Below are 21,527 nucleotides of genomic sequence, written 5' to 3' on the forward strand. Positions count from 1 at the left end.
ATTTTTAATTTTTATGTTAAATAGCTTCCACTGCGTTGCGTGCCCATTTGAATTTTCTCAAATGAAAGGCGAATGATAAAACAGGCATCTGTGGAACTGTGCTTGCGACCTTGTTTTCTCTAGAGGTTTTGTGTCTGACTTGAGAGGGAGCTGTGTACTCAGTACCTACCTAGCCCAATGTGTGTGTGTTGTATGTGTATATGTGTGTATGTATATATATACATACACACGAAGTAAGTATTCATTTGCTGAAATAAGTGAATGAACTCACATTTGAATGAATTACTTCCACTTTGACAAGAAATAACCAAATAACTGCCTCTTGGCCTGTTCTCCTCATGACCCTTGTTTTAGGACATCCTCCCAGTTTGCTCTGGTTCTTATCATTGCTATCATTCAGCTACACACACCTTTCAAATCTGTGAAAAGTATTTAAAAGAAAGAGAAATTGTTCGTATTTCAAAACCTATTATAATGCATTTTCAAATATGTCAGACACATCTTTGTTAAAATTAAACCAGGGATTGGTTTTGAGCGAATAGCCCTATATCCTTACAGGCGCTGTGGATGGATGCATCTAAGCTGCTTATTATATTGATGGGTTTTGCTGCTCTGCCGCAAATGAAAACAGGCAGCTGCTTCCTCCATCAAAGCAAAAAGGCAGCCTGAGTTTTTATTAACCGAGTGTTCATTTCTTCTATTGCCAAAATTCTTACACAAAACAAAAGAGCAGTTTTAGCACATTATTGCTTAACTAGACATGAACAACTGACAGCAAGTGATAAGCCTGTCTGCTTTTCACAACTGGTAATCATTTTTGGAATAGATGTTTTAATACAGTTGAATATAAATTTTGTAATTTACATCTACAATGGTACGTGAATTTATAGATCTAGTTTGTTGCGGGAGGACGAAGGCTATAATCACAAAAGGGTTTTCTTGGTGTTGTTTAATTTTTAATGACTATTTGAAAACTAGGGAGGCAAAATGAAATCAAATTCATTTCTTTAAAAAAAATTTGTTGAAGACAATCACGCAAGTTGGTTGGAGACGTTTGTGAAGTCCCTGACTGAGCGGCACTGCTGTGTTTACAGCCAGGACGTGCTCAGCACAACATTGCCACATTAGTTTGTGGTGAGAAGCCCAAGTTTGGTCAGCAGCAGAGATTTCCAGGGAGCAGATCATCCTGTTTCCTTCATATCAATGAATAATGATAAATGCGGACGGAGGAGCGACAGAGCCCTGGCCATTTTGCACGGCTGATAATCTCAGCTAGCTCTTACATACATATACTGTTTACCACTCTTTCCTCTCCCCCTCCCTCCCTCCCTCTCTTCCTTTCTCCCTCTCTCCTTCCCTCCCTCCCTTCTTCCTTCCCGCCCTCCTTTTTCAATCTGAACATTACAAATATACTTTTTCAAATGAAATAGCATTTTAGGCTTTGTTTAAAGTGGGGTTATCCTGAACCTCAATCGGATGTGGCCTTATTTACAAATCAATTTGCCGAGTGGTGTCTCAGGTTTTCGGAAGTCGCTAAGGACAATTTCTTCATTGAGTATTGGGGATGCGAGCCAGGAATATAGGTCCGTTGACAGAGGGCTTGCTTAGCATGCATGGGTCCAATCCCTGGGTCCAGTCCCCAGCATCATGTAAATAGGTAGATGCACTTGGCGTGTAGAGGCAGGAGACTCAGAAATTCAAGATCATCCTTGGCTACACACATTCAAGGCCAGCCTGGGCTACATGAGACCCTAAGGCAAAAAGAGAGAGTGAGAACGCACTCGTCCCTCTTCCTCCTTTCCCATGAAGAAGTTATTCTTTCCCAATGCCGTTAAGAGGGGGAACTTGGTGTAAGGTAGTGTTAATATACTAGGATGCTCAACTTCTGCACAACATGCTAAAGAGAAAGTTCCGGGGAATAGCAGATGTGACCTCAGGGCTGATCAGTAAGTGTCCAGGAGTACAGAGTGAGTGTCTACTGAGTATCACAGCTGGAGTATAGAGTGTCTACTGAGTGTCACAGCTGGAGTATAGAGTGCCTACTGAGTATCACAGCTGGAGTATAGAGTGTCTACTGAGTATCACAGCTGGAGTATAGAGTGTCTACTGAGTATCACAGCTGGAGTATAGAGTGTCTACTGAGTGTCACAGCTGGAGTATAGAGTGCCTACTGAGTATCACAGCTGGAGTATAGAGTGTCTACTGAGTATCACAGCTGGAGTACAGAGTGAGTGTCTACTGAGTATCACAGCTGGAGTATAGAGTGAGTGTCTACTGAGTATCACAGCTGGAGTATAGAGTGTCTACTGAGTATCACAGCTGGAGTATAGAGTGTCTACTGAGTATCACAGCTGGAGTATAGAGTGAGTGTCTACTGAGTATCACAGCTGGAGTATAGAGTGTCTACTGAGTATCACAGCTGGAGTATAGAGTGTCTACTGAGTGTCACAGCTGGAGTACAGAGTGTCTACTGAGTATCAAGCTGGTGTATAGAGTGAGTGTCTACTGAGTATCACAGCTGGAGAACAGAGTGTCTACTGAGTGTCACAGCTGGAGTACAGAGTGAGTGTCTACTGAGTATCACAGCTGGAGTATAGAGTGAGTGTATACTGAGTATCACAGCTGGAGTATAGAGTGTCTACTGAGTATCACAGCTGGAGAACAGAGTGTCTACTGAGTATCACAGCTGGAGAACAGAGTGAGTGTCTACTGAGTATCACAGCTGGAGAACAGAGTGAGTGTCTACTGAGTATCACAGCTGGAGTATAGAGTGTCTACTGAGTATCACAGCTGGAGTATAGAGTGCCTACTGAGTATCACAGCTGGAGAACAGAGTGAGTGTCTACTGAGTATCACAGCTGGAGTATAGAGTGTCTACTGAGTATCACAGCTGGAGTATAGAGTGTCTACTGAGTATCACAGCTGGAGTATAGAGTGTCTACTGAGTATCACAGCTGGAGAACAGAGTGTCTACTGAGTATCACAGCTGGAGTATAGAGTGTCTACTGAGTATCACAGCTGGAGTATAGAGTGTCTACTGAGTATCACAGCTGGAGTATAGAGTGTCTACTGAGTATCACAGCTGGAGAACAGAGTGTCTACTGAGTATCACAGCTGGAGTATAGAGTGTCTACTGAGTATCACAGCTGGAGTATAGAGTGTCTACTGAGTATCACAGCTGGAGAACAGAGTGTCTACTGAGTATCACAGCTGGAGTATAGAGTGTCTACTGAGTATCACAGCTGGAGTATAGAGTGTCTACTGAGTATCACAGCTGGAGTATAGAGTGTCTACTGAGTATCACAGCTGGAGTATAGAGTGTCTACTGAGTATCACAGCTGGAGAACAGAGTGTCTACTGAGTATCACAGCTGGAGTATAGAGTGTCTACTGAGTATCACAGCTGGAGTATAGAGTGTCTACTGAGTATCACAGCTGGAGTATAGAGTGTCTACTGAGTATCACAGCTGGAGTACAGAGTGAGTGTCTACTGAGTATCACAGCTGGTGTATAGAGTGAGTGTCTACTGAGTATCACAGCTGGAAGTATAGAGTGTCTACTGAGTATCACAGCTGGAGTATAGAGTGTCTACTGAGTATCACAGCTGGAGTATAGAGTGCCTACTGAGTATCACAGCTGGAGAACAGAGTGTCTACTGAGTATCACAGCTGGAGAACAGAGTGTCTACTGAGTATCACAGCTGGAGTATAGAGTGTCTACTGAGTATCACAGCTGGAGTATAGAGTGTCTACTGAGTATCACAGCTGGAGTATAGAGTGTCTACTGAGTATCACAGCTGGAGAACAGAGTGTCTACTGAGTATCACAGCTGGAGTATAGAGTGTCTACTGAGTATCACAGCTGGAGTATAGAGTGTCTACTGAGTATCACAGCTGGAGTACAGAGTGAGTGTCTACTGAGTATCACAGCTGGTGTATAGAGTGAGTGTCTACTGAGTATCACAGCTGGAAGTATAGAGTGTCTACTGAGTATCACAGCTGGAGTATAGAGTGTCTACTGAGTATCACAGCTGGAGTATAGAGTGTCTACTGAGTATCACAGCTGGAGAACAGAGTGTCTACTGAGTATCACAGCTGGAGTATAGAGTGTCTACTGAGTATCACAGCTGGAGTATAGAGTGTCTACTGAGTATCACAGCTGGAGTATAGAGTGAGTGTCTACTGAGTATCACAGCTGGAGTACAGAGTGAGTGTCTACTGAGTATCACAGCTGGAGAACAGAGTGAGTGTCTACTGAGTATCACAGCTGGAGTACAGAGTGAGTGTCTACTGAGTATCACAGCTGGAAGTACAGAGTGAGTGTCTACTGAGTATCACAGCTGGAGTATAGAGTGAGTGTCTACTGAGTATCACAGCTGGAGTATAGAGTGTCTACTGAGTATCACAGCTGGAGTATAGAGTGTCTACTGAGTATCACAGCTGGAGTATAGAGTGTCTACTGAGTATCACAGCTGGAGAACAGAGTGAGTGTCTACTGAGTATCACAGCTGGAGAACAGAGTGAGTGTCTACTGAGTATCACAGCTGGAGTACAGAGTGAGTGTCTACTGAGTATCACAGCTGGAGTACAGAGTGAGTGTCTACTGAGTATCACAGCTGGAGTATAGAGTGTCTACTGAGTATCACAGCTGGAGAACAGAGTGTCTACTGAGTATCACAGCTGGAGTATAGAGTGTCTACTGAGTATCACAGCTGGAGTATAGAGTGAGTGTCTACTGAGTATCACAGCTGGAGTATAGAGTGAGTGTCTACTGAGTATCACAGCTGGAGTACAGAGTGAGTGTCTACTGAGTATCACAGCTGGAGTATAGAGTGAGTGTCTACTGAGTATCACAGCTGGAGAACAGAGTGAGTGTCTACTGAGTATCACAGCTGGAGAACAGAGTGTCTACTGAGTATCACAGCCGGCAGCATAGGAAGCGTGAGTGAGTACCTGTTGCGTACTCACCGCACGTATTTCATCCCCTATCTGGATTATGCAGAGGGCAGTATTCTTATTTTCAGATAAGGAATCAAGACAATGAGATGTAAGTCGCCTGCTGAGGTCACAAAGCTAACATGTCAGGAACGTCTTTCAAGTTCACATCCTTACAGACTGAGCAGCGCAATTGTGGCTGCCGTGTGTTCCTGTCTCTTAGAAGAGGGTCTCATCATCAGTGCCTCGCACCTGTCCCCAGCCTGACCATCAGACCCAAAGGCCAGAGCCCCTGGGGATGTTCTCAGAAGACCATCTTTCCTCTCTGCCTTCATGCCCTCTTCCTTCGGGCTTCTTTCCCACATAGTCTGCACCTCACTGGGAATCTAGTCAAAATGTATGGTTCAAGTCTTCCTGCTTCTTAAACTTAGGCCATACCTGTAAACCTGCCCGGCCATCTGAGAAGCGGAGTAGAAATCCTCTTGATGTCTCCCTTCTTGTGCTCACTATGAGTCCTTCCATAAGACCAATAGCATTCTGATGGCTCCTCCAGGAGCACAAGCAGCAAAATGGCAGCCCAGTACGCATCGCCAGCCCTTGGCTCATGGCCCAGTGGAAGGCGGCGGGTGCTAGCTATTAAGAATAATGTTTCTAGAGTTACATGAGGCCACATTCCAACTCTGTGACCTTGATGTTCCCCATACACGACAGTTCTGTATAGTATTGGCATTAAATAAATGCTAGCATGTCACCAGGCATGCCTCCCCCTGCCTGCTGTTCTGGACCACACATACACACGCTCCCACTCAGATCTACTTGTGTTCTCTGCTATCAGTATGCACAAAGTTAGGATGGCTTCTATTGAACCTTTATGGTCCAGAGTGAGCCTGTCAATGTCACAGAGCAGGACAATAACTGTAGGGTAATATATACACACACATCATGTGCACACACACAGAGATGCATAGATATATAGAAACACATTGTATGCACATCTACATACACACATGGGCACATATATGCATAGATATGTAAATATGTGCTTGCATGTAACATTATACACACACATATATGTAGATACATGTACATTTGGAATTCGTATTCCAGACAAGTTTCGGAGTCCCAGAATCAGGACAATTTTTTTTCCAAATTCAGTTCGAGCTTGACTTCATACATTACTTATTAAAGATAAGACTCTCCATGAAAGTTCCATATAGACGCCCTCAAGATTGTATAGAAACAGTTCATCTTAGTAATAGCACACAGCCAGTGGCCAGGGATTCTACCATCTGTAATGAATCTGGTGCGTGTCTGACCTTTTTCTGAGTGCCTTATGAACATACTCAGTCTTCCCGGCATCCTGGAAGCGGCATTTATTGCTTGCATTTATTTTACACATGAGAAATCTGAGGCTTTGCCCAACAATGCCAGCTGAGGAAGCAGCACCCCTACCCAATAGCTGTTTTCTGTTTCATTGCTGTGTTTTCTTTCCCTTGCAGCCTCAGTCAATACCTGGAATTATATTTATTGTCTACTGCCTCTATTAAAGCTATTTATGGAAGGGCTGTGTTTTAATTACCGCGATAGCCTGGCTTCGAGAGCAGACATGGCTGTTAATAACTGTATGTTCCATGAATGAATGAAGAGGCTTAAAAAGGTTAAGCACCTTGCCAAGGTCACAGATCCATAAGAGTGTGTATTCAAGCAGAACTCCGTGTAACTCCAGAGCAAGAGCTCTCTTTTTCTATTGTAGATTTTATAGGGTGAAGCCCCTCCCTGAATATAATTTGACTGAAGCCTATCATTTTGCAGATGAGGATTCAGAATCTCAAAAAGGTGACACTCTAAGTCCCAGTATCTCCCAGTTTGTTGATATCACAGCCCAGGCCTCCCCTGGCTGGTGTTTAATCCATCATGAAATCAGCTACCTCAGTTCATGGAAAATGAGAAGAAAGTCCTATAGGCGTCTGTCCATCATCTACCCTCTTGTTCACAATCCACATCAGATTCCCAGTTAATATTTCCCATAATGCTCCTTACATCTAGCCATCCAGTAGGTCTTGTGAGAAGGCTTTTAAAATATGTCTCAAAGCGTCACCACTTTCCATGACCCAGCTGTCAGTTCTTCCCTGCCTGGATACGTGTGGTAGCTTTCTGTTTTGTTTCCTGCTGCCTCCCCTTGCCCCTTGTCAATCCATTTTCATCAGAAATGGATTATCCAGAATTGGAGTACCCCAGAAATGGAGTACTCAGGATTATCATCTAAAATGTAAGTCAGATCCAACACTCTGTTGCTTAGACCATTGCATGGATTTTAAGGATGCTTTAGTATGTTGGCATTGACATTGGAGCCTCTGTAATCATCTGGCCCCTAACCACCCACCCCTCCAGCCTCATCCTATCCCACTTTTTGCCTTTCTCTCCTTGCCAGAGCCCAACTTCTGGAATATCAAGACCTCCCCCTCTTCAAAGCCTCCTTTCATGATACTCTCCTTTGAAGGACCTTTCTGTCCATCCTTGTTCCCCTCTTCTTCCTCCTTTGTTTGCTCCGTGTCCTCTGGAATCTCAGCTTCCATGGTTAATTGCATGGAGAAGCATCCTTTTTTGGGGGGCTCTTTCCGACCAACCTCTTCCCAACTCAGCTGGGTCCCCTGCGACATCTCTGCCTTTTCTGCACAGCATGTGTCACAGCTATAACTGGCACATTGGGGTTCTTTCTCTGACCAGTAGGAGGCCTCGGTACCATCCTGTCTCTTCCCCCACTAATCCCCAAGATCGGAAATACAGTGCTTAGCTAATAAATATTTTGCAGGCATTTTGTAGTCCTCTTCTTGATTGCTATTGTAGGCTGACCTATCAATGACAGAAGAAAAATGTGAGTGTAATTAAAGGAAAAGAAGAGACAGTAAAAACACTGAAAATGGCCTATGAAGTGTAACTTTAGGATGTGTTCAACCATCAGCTCAATGATGGATGTTTGACTCTAGGTTAGCCACAGCAGTTGGCATTTAAAACACTTCTAAACTAGCTTTTTCCCTAGCAGTAACAACAAAAGTAGCTGCGTACTTTAAATCCATCTTATTGTCAACCTTCCTTATCATTGTTACTACCCAGACATCTGTGCATGTGTACCTGAGTACGTGCATGCCTGTGTGTGTACGTACCTCTCTCTCTCTCTCTCTCTCTCTCTCTCTCTCTCTCTCTCTCTCTGTGTGTGTGTGTGTGTGTGTGTGTGTGTGTGTGTGGTGTTATCTGGCTGTAGGCTGTCTGCAGTCTGTCAAGTTCACTAGGTCCAATTCTGATAGACACATCTATAGGGAGCCAACCGAAGAAAAGTGAGGTGGGATGAACCCAAATGACCATAGACATCTAAGCACAGTATGGAGTTCTGAGACTTCCTCTCCAGACAGTGTCCTCGCAGCTGGGCAGCAGTGACTCCTGCTTGTAATCCCAGTGGGATGCTGAAGCCAGAGGGTTGCTTTGGATCTGAGGTCAGCCTGGACTACGTAGTGACTTCCACATGGGCTTGGGCTACAGAATGAGACCCTGGTCTCAAATAAATGAATGAATATTTTTAAAATGTTACTCTTTTTTAGCCATTGCTTTTAGAAACCCAGCGGGTAAAGGAGATAAAGGAGGCCTCTTCTTCTGTAAAGGAGACTCATTTGGCTTAAGCTGAGACTCCGAGAAATACGATACTTCTTGTTCCTGAGTACCATCTATGGTACTGGTTCTCAGCCTTCCTAACACGGCGACATTTAATTCAGTTCCTCATGTTGTGGTGACCCCCAACCTTAAAATTATTTCATTGCTACTTCATAACTGTAATTTTGCTACTAATATGAATAATGTGTCATGATGTAAATATCTAATATGCAGGATCTTTGATATGCTACTCTCGAAGGGGTCATGACCCACGGGTTGAGAACTGATGATTTAAGGATCTGTCTTCTCCTGTGAGATGGGTTTTGGAGAAGACACATGTCTTTCTAGAATAAACTGTTAATTAGAACATTGTGATGCATTTTTTTAGATCAATAATTTAGCTACTTAAATATCGCTGTGGGTACTGCTCTCCCTTGGGAGCAGATGTCAGGAGTATAGCAGAAAGGTCAATCATCGATTCAGAAATCCCTGCAATATCAATGAAATGCTAAAATCGTGGGACGTTATCATTTTGCTGTGCTTGGCTTGAGTGTGCTCTAAAGTGCTTCACCGCGCTGCTCATTGCTCTTCCAAAATGCCCATCATGCATCTGTGCTAAAGTCTATACAGAGGGGAGAAGAGCAGCTGCTGTGTCTCAGACTGTAGCCCAGTCCTACAGCTATATGCAAAGGAGGGGCTTTAGCAGTTCAGCTATGCATTTATTTATTCGAATGAATTCCTCTGAGAGGCTGAGAGACGGCATGGCAGTTGAGAGCACTCCCTCCTCTTCCAGAGGACCCGAGTTCCATTCTCAGCACCCAAGCGAGGCAGCTCACACCCGCTTGCCGCTTCAGGTCCTGAGGATCACTCCCCTCATCTGTGCCATGAGGACAGCCGCCCACACATGGTATGACTGCACACAGACACATGCCCATATGTATGAACAAAAAGTGAAAATAAGTCTTCAAAAAAATCTTGGAAAAAAAAACCACTTAAGAACACTATAACGTTCTATTTTTAGGCACAAATTCACAAGGCAGTAGAATTTGGGAGCGCATAGCAACAGTACTGGTTTGAAACTGGAAGGTAAATGGTTGAGAAGTCATTAAGTTAAGACATGGGAAAAAGTTTTGATATCTGTCACATTTCCTCAGGTATCTGGTAATTCGTTTCTAATTAAATGTAATGTAGGAATAGAAAATGCCGATTGAAGGCGAAGGAGGCTGAGTGTGGGGGTGAGCTGGTGGGGGAAGGGCTCAGCATTCGATCTGTATAAATTCTCTTCATCTCTCCATCCTCTTTTTGGTAAATGCCTTGTTAAAAACAGGCCTCCGCCTCTGTTTCCTTCAGTTGCTGGATGAAGTTTCTATGGTGTGATTTAAGATATTTATCAATCTGACTACCAGACAAGGCCAGTTCGGGCACCCTCTCCTCTATTACTTAGGGTCTTAGCTTGGGGTCACTCTTGTGGATTCCTGGGAATTTCTCTAGAGCCAGGTTTCTTGCTAATCCCATAATGGCTCCCTCAATCAAGACATCTCTTTCCTTGCTCTCATCTCGGTCCTTCCTCCATCTTGACTATCCAGTTCTCTCAAGTTCTCTTTCCCCCTCTCCTCCCCTCTTCTTCCCCTTCTGCCCTTCCTTCTCCCCCCACCCCCATGCTCCCAATTTTGTCAGGTGATCTTGTCTGTTTCCCTTTCTAAGTAGATCTATATATGTTTTTCTTAGGGTTCACCTTGTTACTTTGCTTCTCTAGGGTCATGGACTGTAGGCTCGTTATTTGCTTTACAACTAGTATCCACTTATGAGTGAGTACATACCACGTTCATCTTTCTGGGTCTGTGTTACCTCACTCAGGATGTTTGTTTTTTCTAGTTCCATCCATTTTCATGCAAATTGAGCTCCAAAGTAGTTCAGTTGAAGAGTGGGAGGAGTGAGAATATGAGCAAAGAGGTCAAGACCGTGATGGGGACACCAATTGAAACAGTTTACCTGAGCTAATGTGAGCTCACCAACTCCAGCCAGATAGGGAAGGAACCAGCATAGGACCAAACTAGACCCTCTGAATGTGGGTGTCACTTGGATGGCTAGGGCAGACTGTGGGGCCACTGGCAGTGGCACCAGGATTTACCCTACTGCTTGTACAGACATTTTGGGAACTATTCTCTTTGGAGGGATACCTTGCTCAACCTAGATATAGTAGGGAGGGCCTTGGCTCTTCCCCAAAGCAATGTGCCTTACCCTCTCTAAAAGAGTGGATGTGGGGGGCATTGGGGGGTGGGAGCTGGAGGGAGTAGGAGGAGGGGAGGGAGTGTGAGCAGGGATTGGTATGTAAAATGAAAAAGAATAGTTTGTTTTCTTTCCTTAAAAAAAAAATTAAAAAAGGAAAAAATGCAAACATCCAGCATGTGGTCCTTTGTAAATGGCTTCCTTAGTGTGCTTTTGAGTTCATATATCTTGTAGCATGTGACAGCGCACACCCATTAGTAATGCTGCCATAAATGCTTTACATGTGTATTTTCATTTTTTCTTAGAAGTGCAATGTTGGCTGGGCATGATGGCACACACGTTTAATCCCAGCACTTGGGAGGCAGAGGCAGGAGGATCTCTGTGAGTTTGAAGCCAGCCTGGTCTACAAAGCGAGTTCCAGGACAGCCAGGGTTGTTACACAGAGAAACCTTGTCTCACCCCCCCCACCCACTCCCCCAAAAAGAAATAGAATTATGGGATCATACAGTCATCTAAATTTAACTGCTTAATGTTTTGAGCAACTGCAAAAACAGTTTTGCAAAATCATACCATTTTATATTCCTGCCATAACCTCACCCACACTATTATTGTCTGACATTTTTATGATAGCCACCCTAGTGGGGTTGAAATGTCTTCTCTTAGTCTTGATTTATAATGATGCTTTAAAAATTTTTAACATTGTTTACAATAAAATAACAGGAATTTGTCTTGATTGTTGCTTGCCTACCAGAAATAGATAAGAACCTAATTGCTGGCGGGTGGTAGTGGCACACACTTGGGAGAATTCGAGGCCAGCCTGGTCTACCAGAACTAGTTCCAGGACAGTTAGGGCTGTTACACAGAAAAGCCCTGTCTCAAAAACAAAACAAACAACAACAAAAAAAAGACCCTAATTGTTAAATACATCTTCCACACACCTTGATTGCAGGATATACAGAAATCAAGCTAGAAGCAGGGTGGAAGCCAGGTCCTGCTAACTAGCTCTCATAGTGCCAGCTGGTGTTGTACAGGCTGGAGTGTGGGGGATCTCAGTGTCATTGGTATCATCAACATCTTACTCGGCTGTGGATTTTGCAGCTCCAACAGAGCAACAAGTGCCCACGGGGGCAGCACAAGCAACTTGGTGACAAGAGGGAGATCTGAGGCCTACTGCTCAGGAGGGAATCCACATCCTATACTACAGCCTGGTCAAAAGCTCATGGCTGTGGAGGACCTAGATCCTACTGGGGAAGCTATGACTATTGTTTCACTAGAAGAACACAATGTGCTCCTCAACGTATCTTCTAAGTGAATATGCTCATACCTTAGATTAGTGCAGTCGTTGCCTTTGGTCAGAAAAGCTCCTTCCTAAAGCGGGCAATGGTAATTGCATGACTCATTTGTAGCCAAAGTGATGGCCACTTTGGATGCTCAACCATGAGTAAGACTTTTGTAACTCTCCCTCTAAGGACCACTGCAGGGCACTGCAGAAGCTGGGCCAGGAAGAGTATAAGGGATGGAGGAAAGTGTGGTGAGGTGTGTTCTCTTCAGGACTTGATATTACACCCTTGATCTACAGCAGGTGTGATTAGTGGCAGGCCATCCATGCAAGGCTGGGCCTGTGGGCATCCCTCCATATGGAGAAGAGGGACCAAAGAGGCCTGCAAGAACCTATAGGAAGGTAATAGCAGTAGTGGGGAGGTGTTTACCCCAACCCCTGAGTATCTCTGGGGACTTAATGGTGCTGAGGGAGGGAGGAATGTTTTCTTCAGTGCTGCAACCACTGGTGGGGAACCCATATTCCTAGGATTGTTCACCTAAGATCCTCTATTGGAACTCACTGAGTCACCAAGTGCTGAAACCAAATGAGAGTAGAAAAGGGATTAGAAAGGAATAGAGGGTTGTTATGAAAAATAAACTTGTATGTATGTATGAAAATGCTCTAATGAAACCCATTATGTATATAATCAACAAATTAAGCTATTTGTGATTTAAAATAGATTGTTAAAGCCTTGACTTGGTATGGCTTTGAAGAAACAAATATTCTTTAAAAGTTGTTTATTTCCAATCCCCTTTCACTTTTACATATGATTCAGAACTTAGGTCATGAGAACCAGTCTGGAACTTACATTTTTTTTTTGTTAAATTATAAACTGGTTGGCCTATTAGCTCAGGCTTTCTTATTAACTAACTCTTACATTTTACATTAACCCATAATTCTTGTCTGTGTTATTCATGTAGCTTGGTACCTTTTGTCAGTGAGGCATTCTCATCTTGCTTCCTCTGTGTCTGGGCGGTGACTGCAGACTGACTCTTTCTTCTTCCCAGAATTCTCCTGTTCTGGTTGCCCCACCTATACTTCCTGCCTGACTACTGGGCAATCAGCATTTTATTAAATCAGTACAAGTGACAAATGGATACAAGACCATTGTCCCACAGCACTTCTCCCCTCTTTTTTTCAAAACAAGAGCTTTGAATTGAATCTCCTTTGTTTAGCTTTTCTTCTGACCATTATCCATAACAACTTGTAACCAACACTCTAAACAAAGACAAACATCGAAAATCCATTTTTTGGGAATGTGGGCATAGTTTTTCAGGCTACTCCTGCTTATTGGGGGCCCTGATAATCTTATGGGTACCTAAAGAAAATTTAGGGTTATGGTCAAGTCCTGACTGGAATATTCTGTGAGGCTCAATCATCTTAGCCAGCAGTCTTGAGGTTGTTCTGGATGTAGAACTCAGAGGAAACTCCAACAGAGGTCTCTGAAATATTGGATCTTCAGGGGGTCTTCCTTGATCAAATATGATTTTTTTTAGCCCAGAGTGAATCCACAACATCTCATCTTCTGTGATAACAAAAGCAAAACCTCTTCTCCAAAGTAACATATCTTTTGACTTAAATTTTGAAGTCAAGACATTTTCAAAATATATGTTTGATTAATACAGCAGAATTTATTTATTTATTTATTTGTTTGTTTGTTTGTTTGTTTGTTTTTCGAGACAGGGTTTCTCTGTGGCTTTGGAGCCTGTCCTGGAACTAGCTCTGTAGACCAGGCTGGGTCTCGAACTCACAGAGATCCGCCTGCCTCTGCCTCCCGAGTTACAGCAGAATTTTTTTTTTTTTTTTTTTTTTTTTTTTTTTTTTGGTTTTTCGAGATAGGGTTTCTCTGTGGCTTTGGAGCCTGTCCTGGAACTAGCTCTGTAGACCAGGCTGGTCTCGAACTCACAGAGATCCGCCTACCTCTGCCTCCCGAGTGCTGGGATTAAAGGCGTGCGCCACCATCATCAAGTGTCTTTTAGCAGCTGTTGCTCCTTCCCCAGCTGTCAACCAATTCAAAGACAACATAATAGCATATAGTATCCAGATTTTCTGTGTATTTTCCATCTTTATGTGGCTTTATTTTAAATTCTATTTATTTTATTTTTATTTTTAATTTCTGTGGGATTTTTTTTTGAGACAGGGTTTCTCTGTGTATCTTTGGCTGTCCTAGACTCACTCTGTAGACCAGGCTGTGCTTGAACACAAAAGAGATCCGCTTGCCTCTACCTCCCAAGTATTGGGATTAAAGGTGTGTGCAACCACACCCAACTACTCTCTTTCTTTAAGGACTTTATCTTTTTTCCTTTCTCTCTCAAGCCAACATATATTTTAAACACAATGTAAACCATCTAGAGGGGGTTTTTTGGTCTGAATTTATCTTTACTGTACATTTCTCTTTTTCTGACCTCATGAGTCTTTAATTTGCTAAGCCATATGGCTAGGATTAAAGCCGTGGCTTTGACAACTGGATCCACCCCATTCCTTAGCTTTCTAAGAGTCTAGCATCATGGCAGAGGTACTGGCAGGAGCCATGTTTATTGCTACAACTCTATGGAGTTTCAAAGTCCCTGCCCCCACCAAGAAGCATGTTGTTAGCTATCCATAAATACCATTTAAGTGTTTGGTGGTGGGTCCTATTAAAAGAGCTGCAAGGATTTTGCAACTAAAACTGAATCAGGAAGCCTCTCTTAAATGAGATGTGCTTGCTTTTAGCAAACAGAGCCCACCTGAGAAAATGCTGCCACCAAGAAGCCATGCTTAACTCTGTTCTTTTTTTTTTAATGACAGCCATGTTTTTGTTTATTTAATTTATGCATGTGTATGTGTGTGTTCTTTTTTTAAAAATTTATTATGTATACTGTGTTCACTCTGCATGCCAGAAGAAGGGACCAGTTCGAATTACAGATGGTTTTAAGCCACCATATAGTTGCTGGGAATTGAACTCAGGACCTCTGGAAGAGCAGCCAGTGCTCTTAACCTCTGAGCTGTCTCTCCAGCCCCCTTAACTCTGTTCTTTTTGTGCCTAGAATTACTTCCCAAACTCTCTCAGGTTTTAAGTGGGTTTAGTTGTCCATGTTGGCGCCATTTGTTGATAGAAATTTCTGTCCTGCCCAGTCCCACAGCCATTCAGTCCCAAAGAAACACACAGAGGCCTACATTAATTATAAACTGGTTGGCCTATTAGCTCAGGCTTTCTTACTAACTGTTTAATCAGAATATAGATCATACTCAAGTTTTTAAGGATTTGCTTATTTTTATTTTCCATGTAGGAGTATTTTATCTACATGTATGTATGTGCAGTATACGTGCCTGGTATTTTTGGAAGCCAGAAGATGTTGCATACACTGGAACTGGAGTTAGTGATGATTTGTAAGCCGTTATGTGGGTTCTAAGAATTGAACCCCAATACTCTACAAGAGCAGAAAGTGCTCTTGACTACTGAGCCATCTCAGTACTTGGTTTTTGACCAGATATCCGATATCTAAGTATGGGGAATAATATGTTAGGAGAAGGCATATCCTTCTCTTGATATTTATACTATTACAAACTTTGAACCCCACTTAGCTATCTAATAAGAGGAAATGGGTTAATTGAATGCTGATGTACACGAGAGGCTGTTGGTACAAATGACACAACTGGAGTGTGAGCTCAGTGTTATGGACTCCTCCTATGCCTTATTGAATGGGGGTAAAATCAAGTTACTGAATCCCTGAATGAGAAGATCCCAACTGGGTGAGATACCTTTATGATTAGAAAGGTTTTTGGAATGATGTCTAAAACATTAACAGTGATTGTTGCTAATGGTAGAAATTTAGCCTTTTGATCTTTGTATTTAACTTGGTTTTTAAAAAAATCACTCTGTAATTTCTTGAAAAAAAATATAAATGAGTTGAAAAGGCTATGCATTTTAGAAGTTACGTTCATTCTTCATTGGGGCCTAAGTTTTAGTTAAATACCTTTCCCCTATCATTACTTTAAAAAATACCCTCACAGCCTTGTACTCAGAGTGATTACACCCACTTAGTGAGAACACTGTCTTGACTCTGCCTTCAGAGAATTTTATTATGTACTTTAGGCTTTTTGTTTTTGTTTTGTTTTGTTTTTTTGGTTTTTCCTGACAGGATTTTTCTGTAGCTGTAACATGAGGGCCTGCTTGTTTGGGTTTTCTGTCCTGCCCGGTTCCCACAGCTGGCAAGTCCCAAAGAAAATCACACTGAGGTCTCCATAAGATTATACACTGATTGGCCCCTTAGCTCAGGCTTCTTGCTAACTCTTATAAGTTATATTAACCCGTTATTCTTATCTATGTTAGCCACATGGCTCGGTACCTTTCTCAGCAGGGTAGATCACATCCTGCTTCTTTGGTCATCTGGGCAGGAGTGGCAGAGGGAGCTTCCCAGAATACTCCTGTTCTCTTTGCTCCACCTCTACTTCCTGTCTGATTTTCCTGCCTATACTTTTTGCCTGGCCAATCAGCATTTATTTAGAACATGATTTACAGAATACAGACAATTCTCCTGCACCATGTAGCTTTGGAGTCTGTCCTGGAACTAGCTCTTGTAGACCAGGCTGGCCTTGAACTCACAAAGATTCTTCTGCCTCTGCCTCACAAGTGCTGGGATTAAAGTCATGTACCACCACCACCTGGCTGTACTTTGTTTTCTTATGAAGCTCTTTTTGTGGGGAGGTGTACAGGGTCTTATGACTTCGGGATCCAGATAAAGTAGTGGTAAAAATGGTTCTCCATCTTTGCCAACTCTTAGGATAATTGCTGTGTTCCACACACATTCTCTCTTCTCTCTACTGTTCTGTGTCCACACACATTCTCTCTTCTCTCTACTGTTCTGTGTCCACACACATTCTCTCTTCTCTCTACTGTTCTGTGTCCACACACATTCTCTCTTCTCTCTACTGTTCTGTGTCCACACACATTCTCTCTTCTATCTACTGTTCTGTGTCCACACACATTCTCTCTTCTCTCTACTGTTCTGTGTCCACACACATTCTCTCTTCTCTCTACTGTTCTCTCTGTGTCCACACACATTCTCTCTTCTATCTACTGTTCTGTGTCCACACACATTCTCTCTTCTCTCTACTGTTCTGTGTCCACACACATTCTCTCTTCTCTCTACTGTTCTGTGTCCACACACATTCTCTCTTCTCTCTACTGTTCTGTGTCCACACGCATTCTCTCTTCTCTCTACTGTTCTGTGTCCACACGCATTCTCTCTTCTCTCTACTGTTCTGTGTCCACACGCATTCTCTCTTCTCTCTACTGTTCTGTGTCCACACACATTCTCTCTTCTCTCTACTGTTCTCTCTGTGTCCACACACATTCTCTCTTCTATCTACTGTTCTGTGTCCACACACATTCTCTCTTCTCTCTACTGTTCTGTGTCCACACACATTCTCTCTTCTCTCTACTGTTCTGTGTCCACACACATTCTCTCTTCTCTCTACTGTTCTGTGTCCACACACATTCTCTCTTCTCTCTACTGTTCTCTCTGTGTCCACACACATTCTCTCTTCTCTCTACTGTTCTCTCTGTGTCCACACACATTCTCTCTTCTCTCTACTGTTCTGTGTCCACACACATTCTCTCTTCTCTCTACTGTTCTGTGTCCACACACATTCTCTCTTCTCTCTACTGTTCTGTGTCCACACACATTCTCTCTTCTCTCTGTGTCCACACACATTCTCTCTTCTCTCTACTGTTCTGTGTCCACACACATTCTCTCTTCTCTCTACTGTTCTCTCTGTGTCCACACACATTCTCTCTTCTATCTACTCTTCCACCCTCCTTTGCCAACAGCAACAACCTGCTTTTCCTTTGTGCTTATTATGAGCTAGGAACTGTTCTAAGCACACTGCATCTTTCACTCACTTGATCTCAGAGCCATTCTGTGAAGTTGCTGTTGCAATCACGTTCTTTCCAGATGAAAAGTCCAAGGCACAGAGATTAGGTAACCTATCCAACCTATCTAGCACTGCAGAGCAGGGACCGGAGCCCAAATGGTCTGATTTCAGGTACCTGTAGTCTTAACTGCTACACTCTCCCACTTGTGTGCCTTCCCACAAATGTGTTTCCAAACACCTCTTGCTGCTTTTCTTTGTTCTTTCCCATGGTTTCCTCTCTACTGAAAATGCCGGGAGACTGGAGTAGAAAGACCCTGTGGGACTTCCCTGTAAGGTGCCTGCTGGAGCGACCTCTTCTTCCTTGCCATTAACTCATCCATCCGCTATCTTTGGTTGCTTTCATTTCTTTACATCTTCTTCTTTGAAATGTTTACATTTCTTATGTTGAGGCTCATCTCTGGAGAAAAATCAATTGTTTTCTGTAGGGATAAGTCCCGCCCCTTGGGGGGCGTGTTCGCCTCGGGCTAATGTCTGCCTATAAATTTGGCGAGCATGCTCCCAGCTGCCTCTTTTGCTTTCCTGGTCTCCGCAGGAACGGTGGTTCTGTAAGTCTATTTCTACATTAAAACTATATATATTTTTACAATCTGTCTGCATTCGTTTACGCCGCTACAGTTTTCAATGTCTTTAACTTTGTGCTGAGTGCTGAGATACAGCCGCTCTTTCCCAGGGCCATGGGGCATCTTTAACCTCCCAGGAAGGAAACCCAGTGGGAGGGGGTCCCCCAATTGATGGCTAAGGCTGATTCCTTGGAGGAAGCCATAACTTTTATGAGGCTATAATTTATTCTAATCATATCTAAGGTAATATAAGCTCATTGTAAAAATTTTGGAAACACAAAAAAGTATAGAGAAAATATTAAGAGCCAACATAATCTGACCATCCTATGACAACCACCAGTAACTATGGCTTCCAACATATTTACCTGGGAAGCAATTCATATTCATTCTTGAACTTTGTCTTCTCAATAAATGTATAAGTGATGATCTTTGGAAATGCCTTTCCAGGCAGTTTAGTGTATAGGATTACTGTTGGATTTAAAGGTATGCCAAAATTGGTGAAATTAATATCTCAATTTTATACTGCAATTTGATGTTTTAATTAAAGAAATGAAGGAATTGTGGATATTCTTAAGGCATTAATATAGAAAGGTGTAGAAAGCTGGGTGGTGGTGGTACAAGGCTTTAATCTTGGCACTCGGGAGGCAGATAGATCTCTGAGTTTGCGGCCAACCTGGTCTACAGAGCAAGTTCTAGGAGAGCCAGGGCTACAAAGAGAAACCCTGTCTCAAATACCCCCCAATATAGAATGACCTCAGCAATTTTAGTTGCCCCTTAAAGTGAGTTTTTTCCCATTCTTCCCCCACTACAGGAACTACATATATAGCAAGTCTTCAACTTATGTGTCTTAATTTTGCATAAATAAGATTAAGATCCACTGGAACTACCATCCACATTTAACTTCTGATATCTGTAACGTTGGTTGTTCATCGTTTTTCTGTTTTATTGTGACTGAAGTTTCTGGAGGCCATTTTGCTGTCGCCCTGGGGAGAGTCATAACGTCAGCCGTAACGAAAATAACAGCCAAGGAAAGTCATGATCTGGCGCAAGGCACAGAGCCACCATATTAAGTTTGGTTCGAGTTGCAATGGCCTGTCCTGAGTCTTCATTTTGAAAAGCTAGTCTGGAAGAAAAAGACTGTGTTATCCTAATATCTCCGCTCTTGTGTTTCCAGGCATCTGGCCAGCCGAGGAGGTTTTGGCTTACTACTGCCTCAAGCACAGAAATATATTCAGGTAAGAGCCACACTTAAAAGATATTTGTTTAGCTTATCATGGTTATTGAATCTGTGAATTAAAAAAAAAAGGTCCACTCTACAGCCTTCAAGCTGTAAATTATTGAAAGGAAGGAGGAGAAAAGGGAAGTTGCTGTGAACACGTGTTGCTTCTGAGCGGATCTGCATTGCCGTGGGGTGTGAGCTCTGCACAGCTCTGCACAGCAAGCTTTTTGCTGTGTGTCAAAGGCTTTTGATTTTCACTTGAGGCATTTTATTTCGCTTTGATTTGGGGGAAACAAAGGGAAGGCGCAATCAATCCTTGCTGATTGTGAAGGTCAAAAAGAAAAGGGTCCCCACGATAAACACATTCTTTAACTTCTGCTGGGGAAGTCACCAGTGCTTTTGACAAATGCCTCATGGCTATTCCTTGAAGATGTTCTAGTTTTAAAGGTATTTCTTGTGTCCTCGACAATATGTATAATATAAATTACTATACTAAACAAATCAATAATCTCAACTGTTAATATGTGTTATGTATCAAACCATGATTTCCTGGGACTTAGGAAAGAGGGGGAAAGAGTCTTTACTTAAAAATTCTGGAGCTCTTTGGTACAACCAGAAAGTACAAGTTGTTTTTTTCCATTTTAATTGTCCTTTTATGAGCATCCTATATACGCTTCCCTAATAGTCCATCATGTTTCATAACACACCATTGGTGGTCATGGTGTGTTTTAACCATATGTCCTTACATGCTTGGGTTGATACCATGTAATTTTTGAAGCTCTTTGGGTCCATACTTACCAAGCAGTCTGTGATTGCTTTGAATAACTAAATACACATTCAAATATTTCCTAATATGAATGTCCTCTTTCCCCACCCCACCCCCCTTTCATTTTGCTTTTTTCCCCCCTCGTGGGGTAATCAACTTCTCAAACTGGGAGGAAGAAACAGTGTTAAGACCCTAAGCATAGAACATCTAAAGAGGGCAGCCCTGGATCAGGGCTACATGGCTGCCCTGAAGACTGGCATTTCCTAATCTCGCTATGCTTAAACTCCAGCCAGCAAGCAGTGGGCCAGGGCGAGAATGTCACACGTTGAGGGCTGATATTTCGGCCCAAAGGGGGAAGGTAGGTGCAGATTGGCGCACCCAGCCTTCCCTCTGAGCCCAGCCGGGACTTCAGGTCCGCTGGCTTAACCCCGTGCCTTCCCTGCCTCGCTTATTTGTTGCAGTTGTGCGGGGTCAGTTGTGATCTAAGGGTTAATTGCTAAATGTTCTTTGTGTAATTGTGCTTTATGGGGGTGGCTCAGCTTCCAAACTGTTTCAGCTTTCTTTAAAGAATTAAAAAAAAAAAAAACCAAACAACCAGGATTGCATTTATTTGTGTGTTGTGTGTGACTCTAACGTAAGTCCACACACACTCATATATATTCTTCGTTTACTCGTCTAACTGGTTTTGAAGGCATGAATGTGGGTTAACAATGTTATCCTTTCCTGACAATTATCTTTCGCTACTCTAGCTAGTTCAGTTCTAAAAGACAGCACCATTGACAAGGGGAGAAAGGGAACCTTCTCGGATTTTTCAGCTCAGCGGTGGCAACGTTGCAGTGAACACTAATGAAGGGACCCCCACTGGTTTGCCTGCTTTGTGACTTCTCTATTTCATAATTATTTTTAAAACGCAAAACGACATGAGGTAGCCCAGTCGCG

At 42.9% G+C, this 21,527-nt stretch overlaps 1 protein-coding gene across 2 annotated transcripts in view; it reads left to right on the top strand.

The window, feature by feature from the left end:
• Camkmt (calmodulin-lysine N-methyltransferase) overlaps positions 1-21,527 on the top strand; it is a 391,397-nt gene that overhangs the window by 310,511 nt on the left and 59,359 nt on the right. For both annotated transcript variants that reach the window (XM_075955374.1, XM_075955375.1), the window contains exon 4: positions 19,778-19,838. In XM_075955374.1, coding sequence (XP_075811489.1) covers positions 19,778-19,838 — 61 coding nt within the window. The remainder of the gene's footprint in view (positions 1-19,777; positions 19,839-21,527) is intronic.

This window comes from Microtus pennsylvanicus, chromosome 21, assembly GCF_037038515.1.
Source record: "Microtus pennsylvanicus isolate mMicPen1 chromosome 21, mMicPen1.hap1, whole genome shotgun sequence".
NCBI lineage: Eukaryota > Metazoa > Chordata > Mammalia > Rodentia > Cricetidae > Microtus > Microtus pennsylvanicus.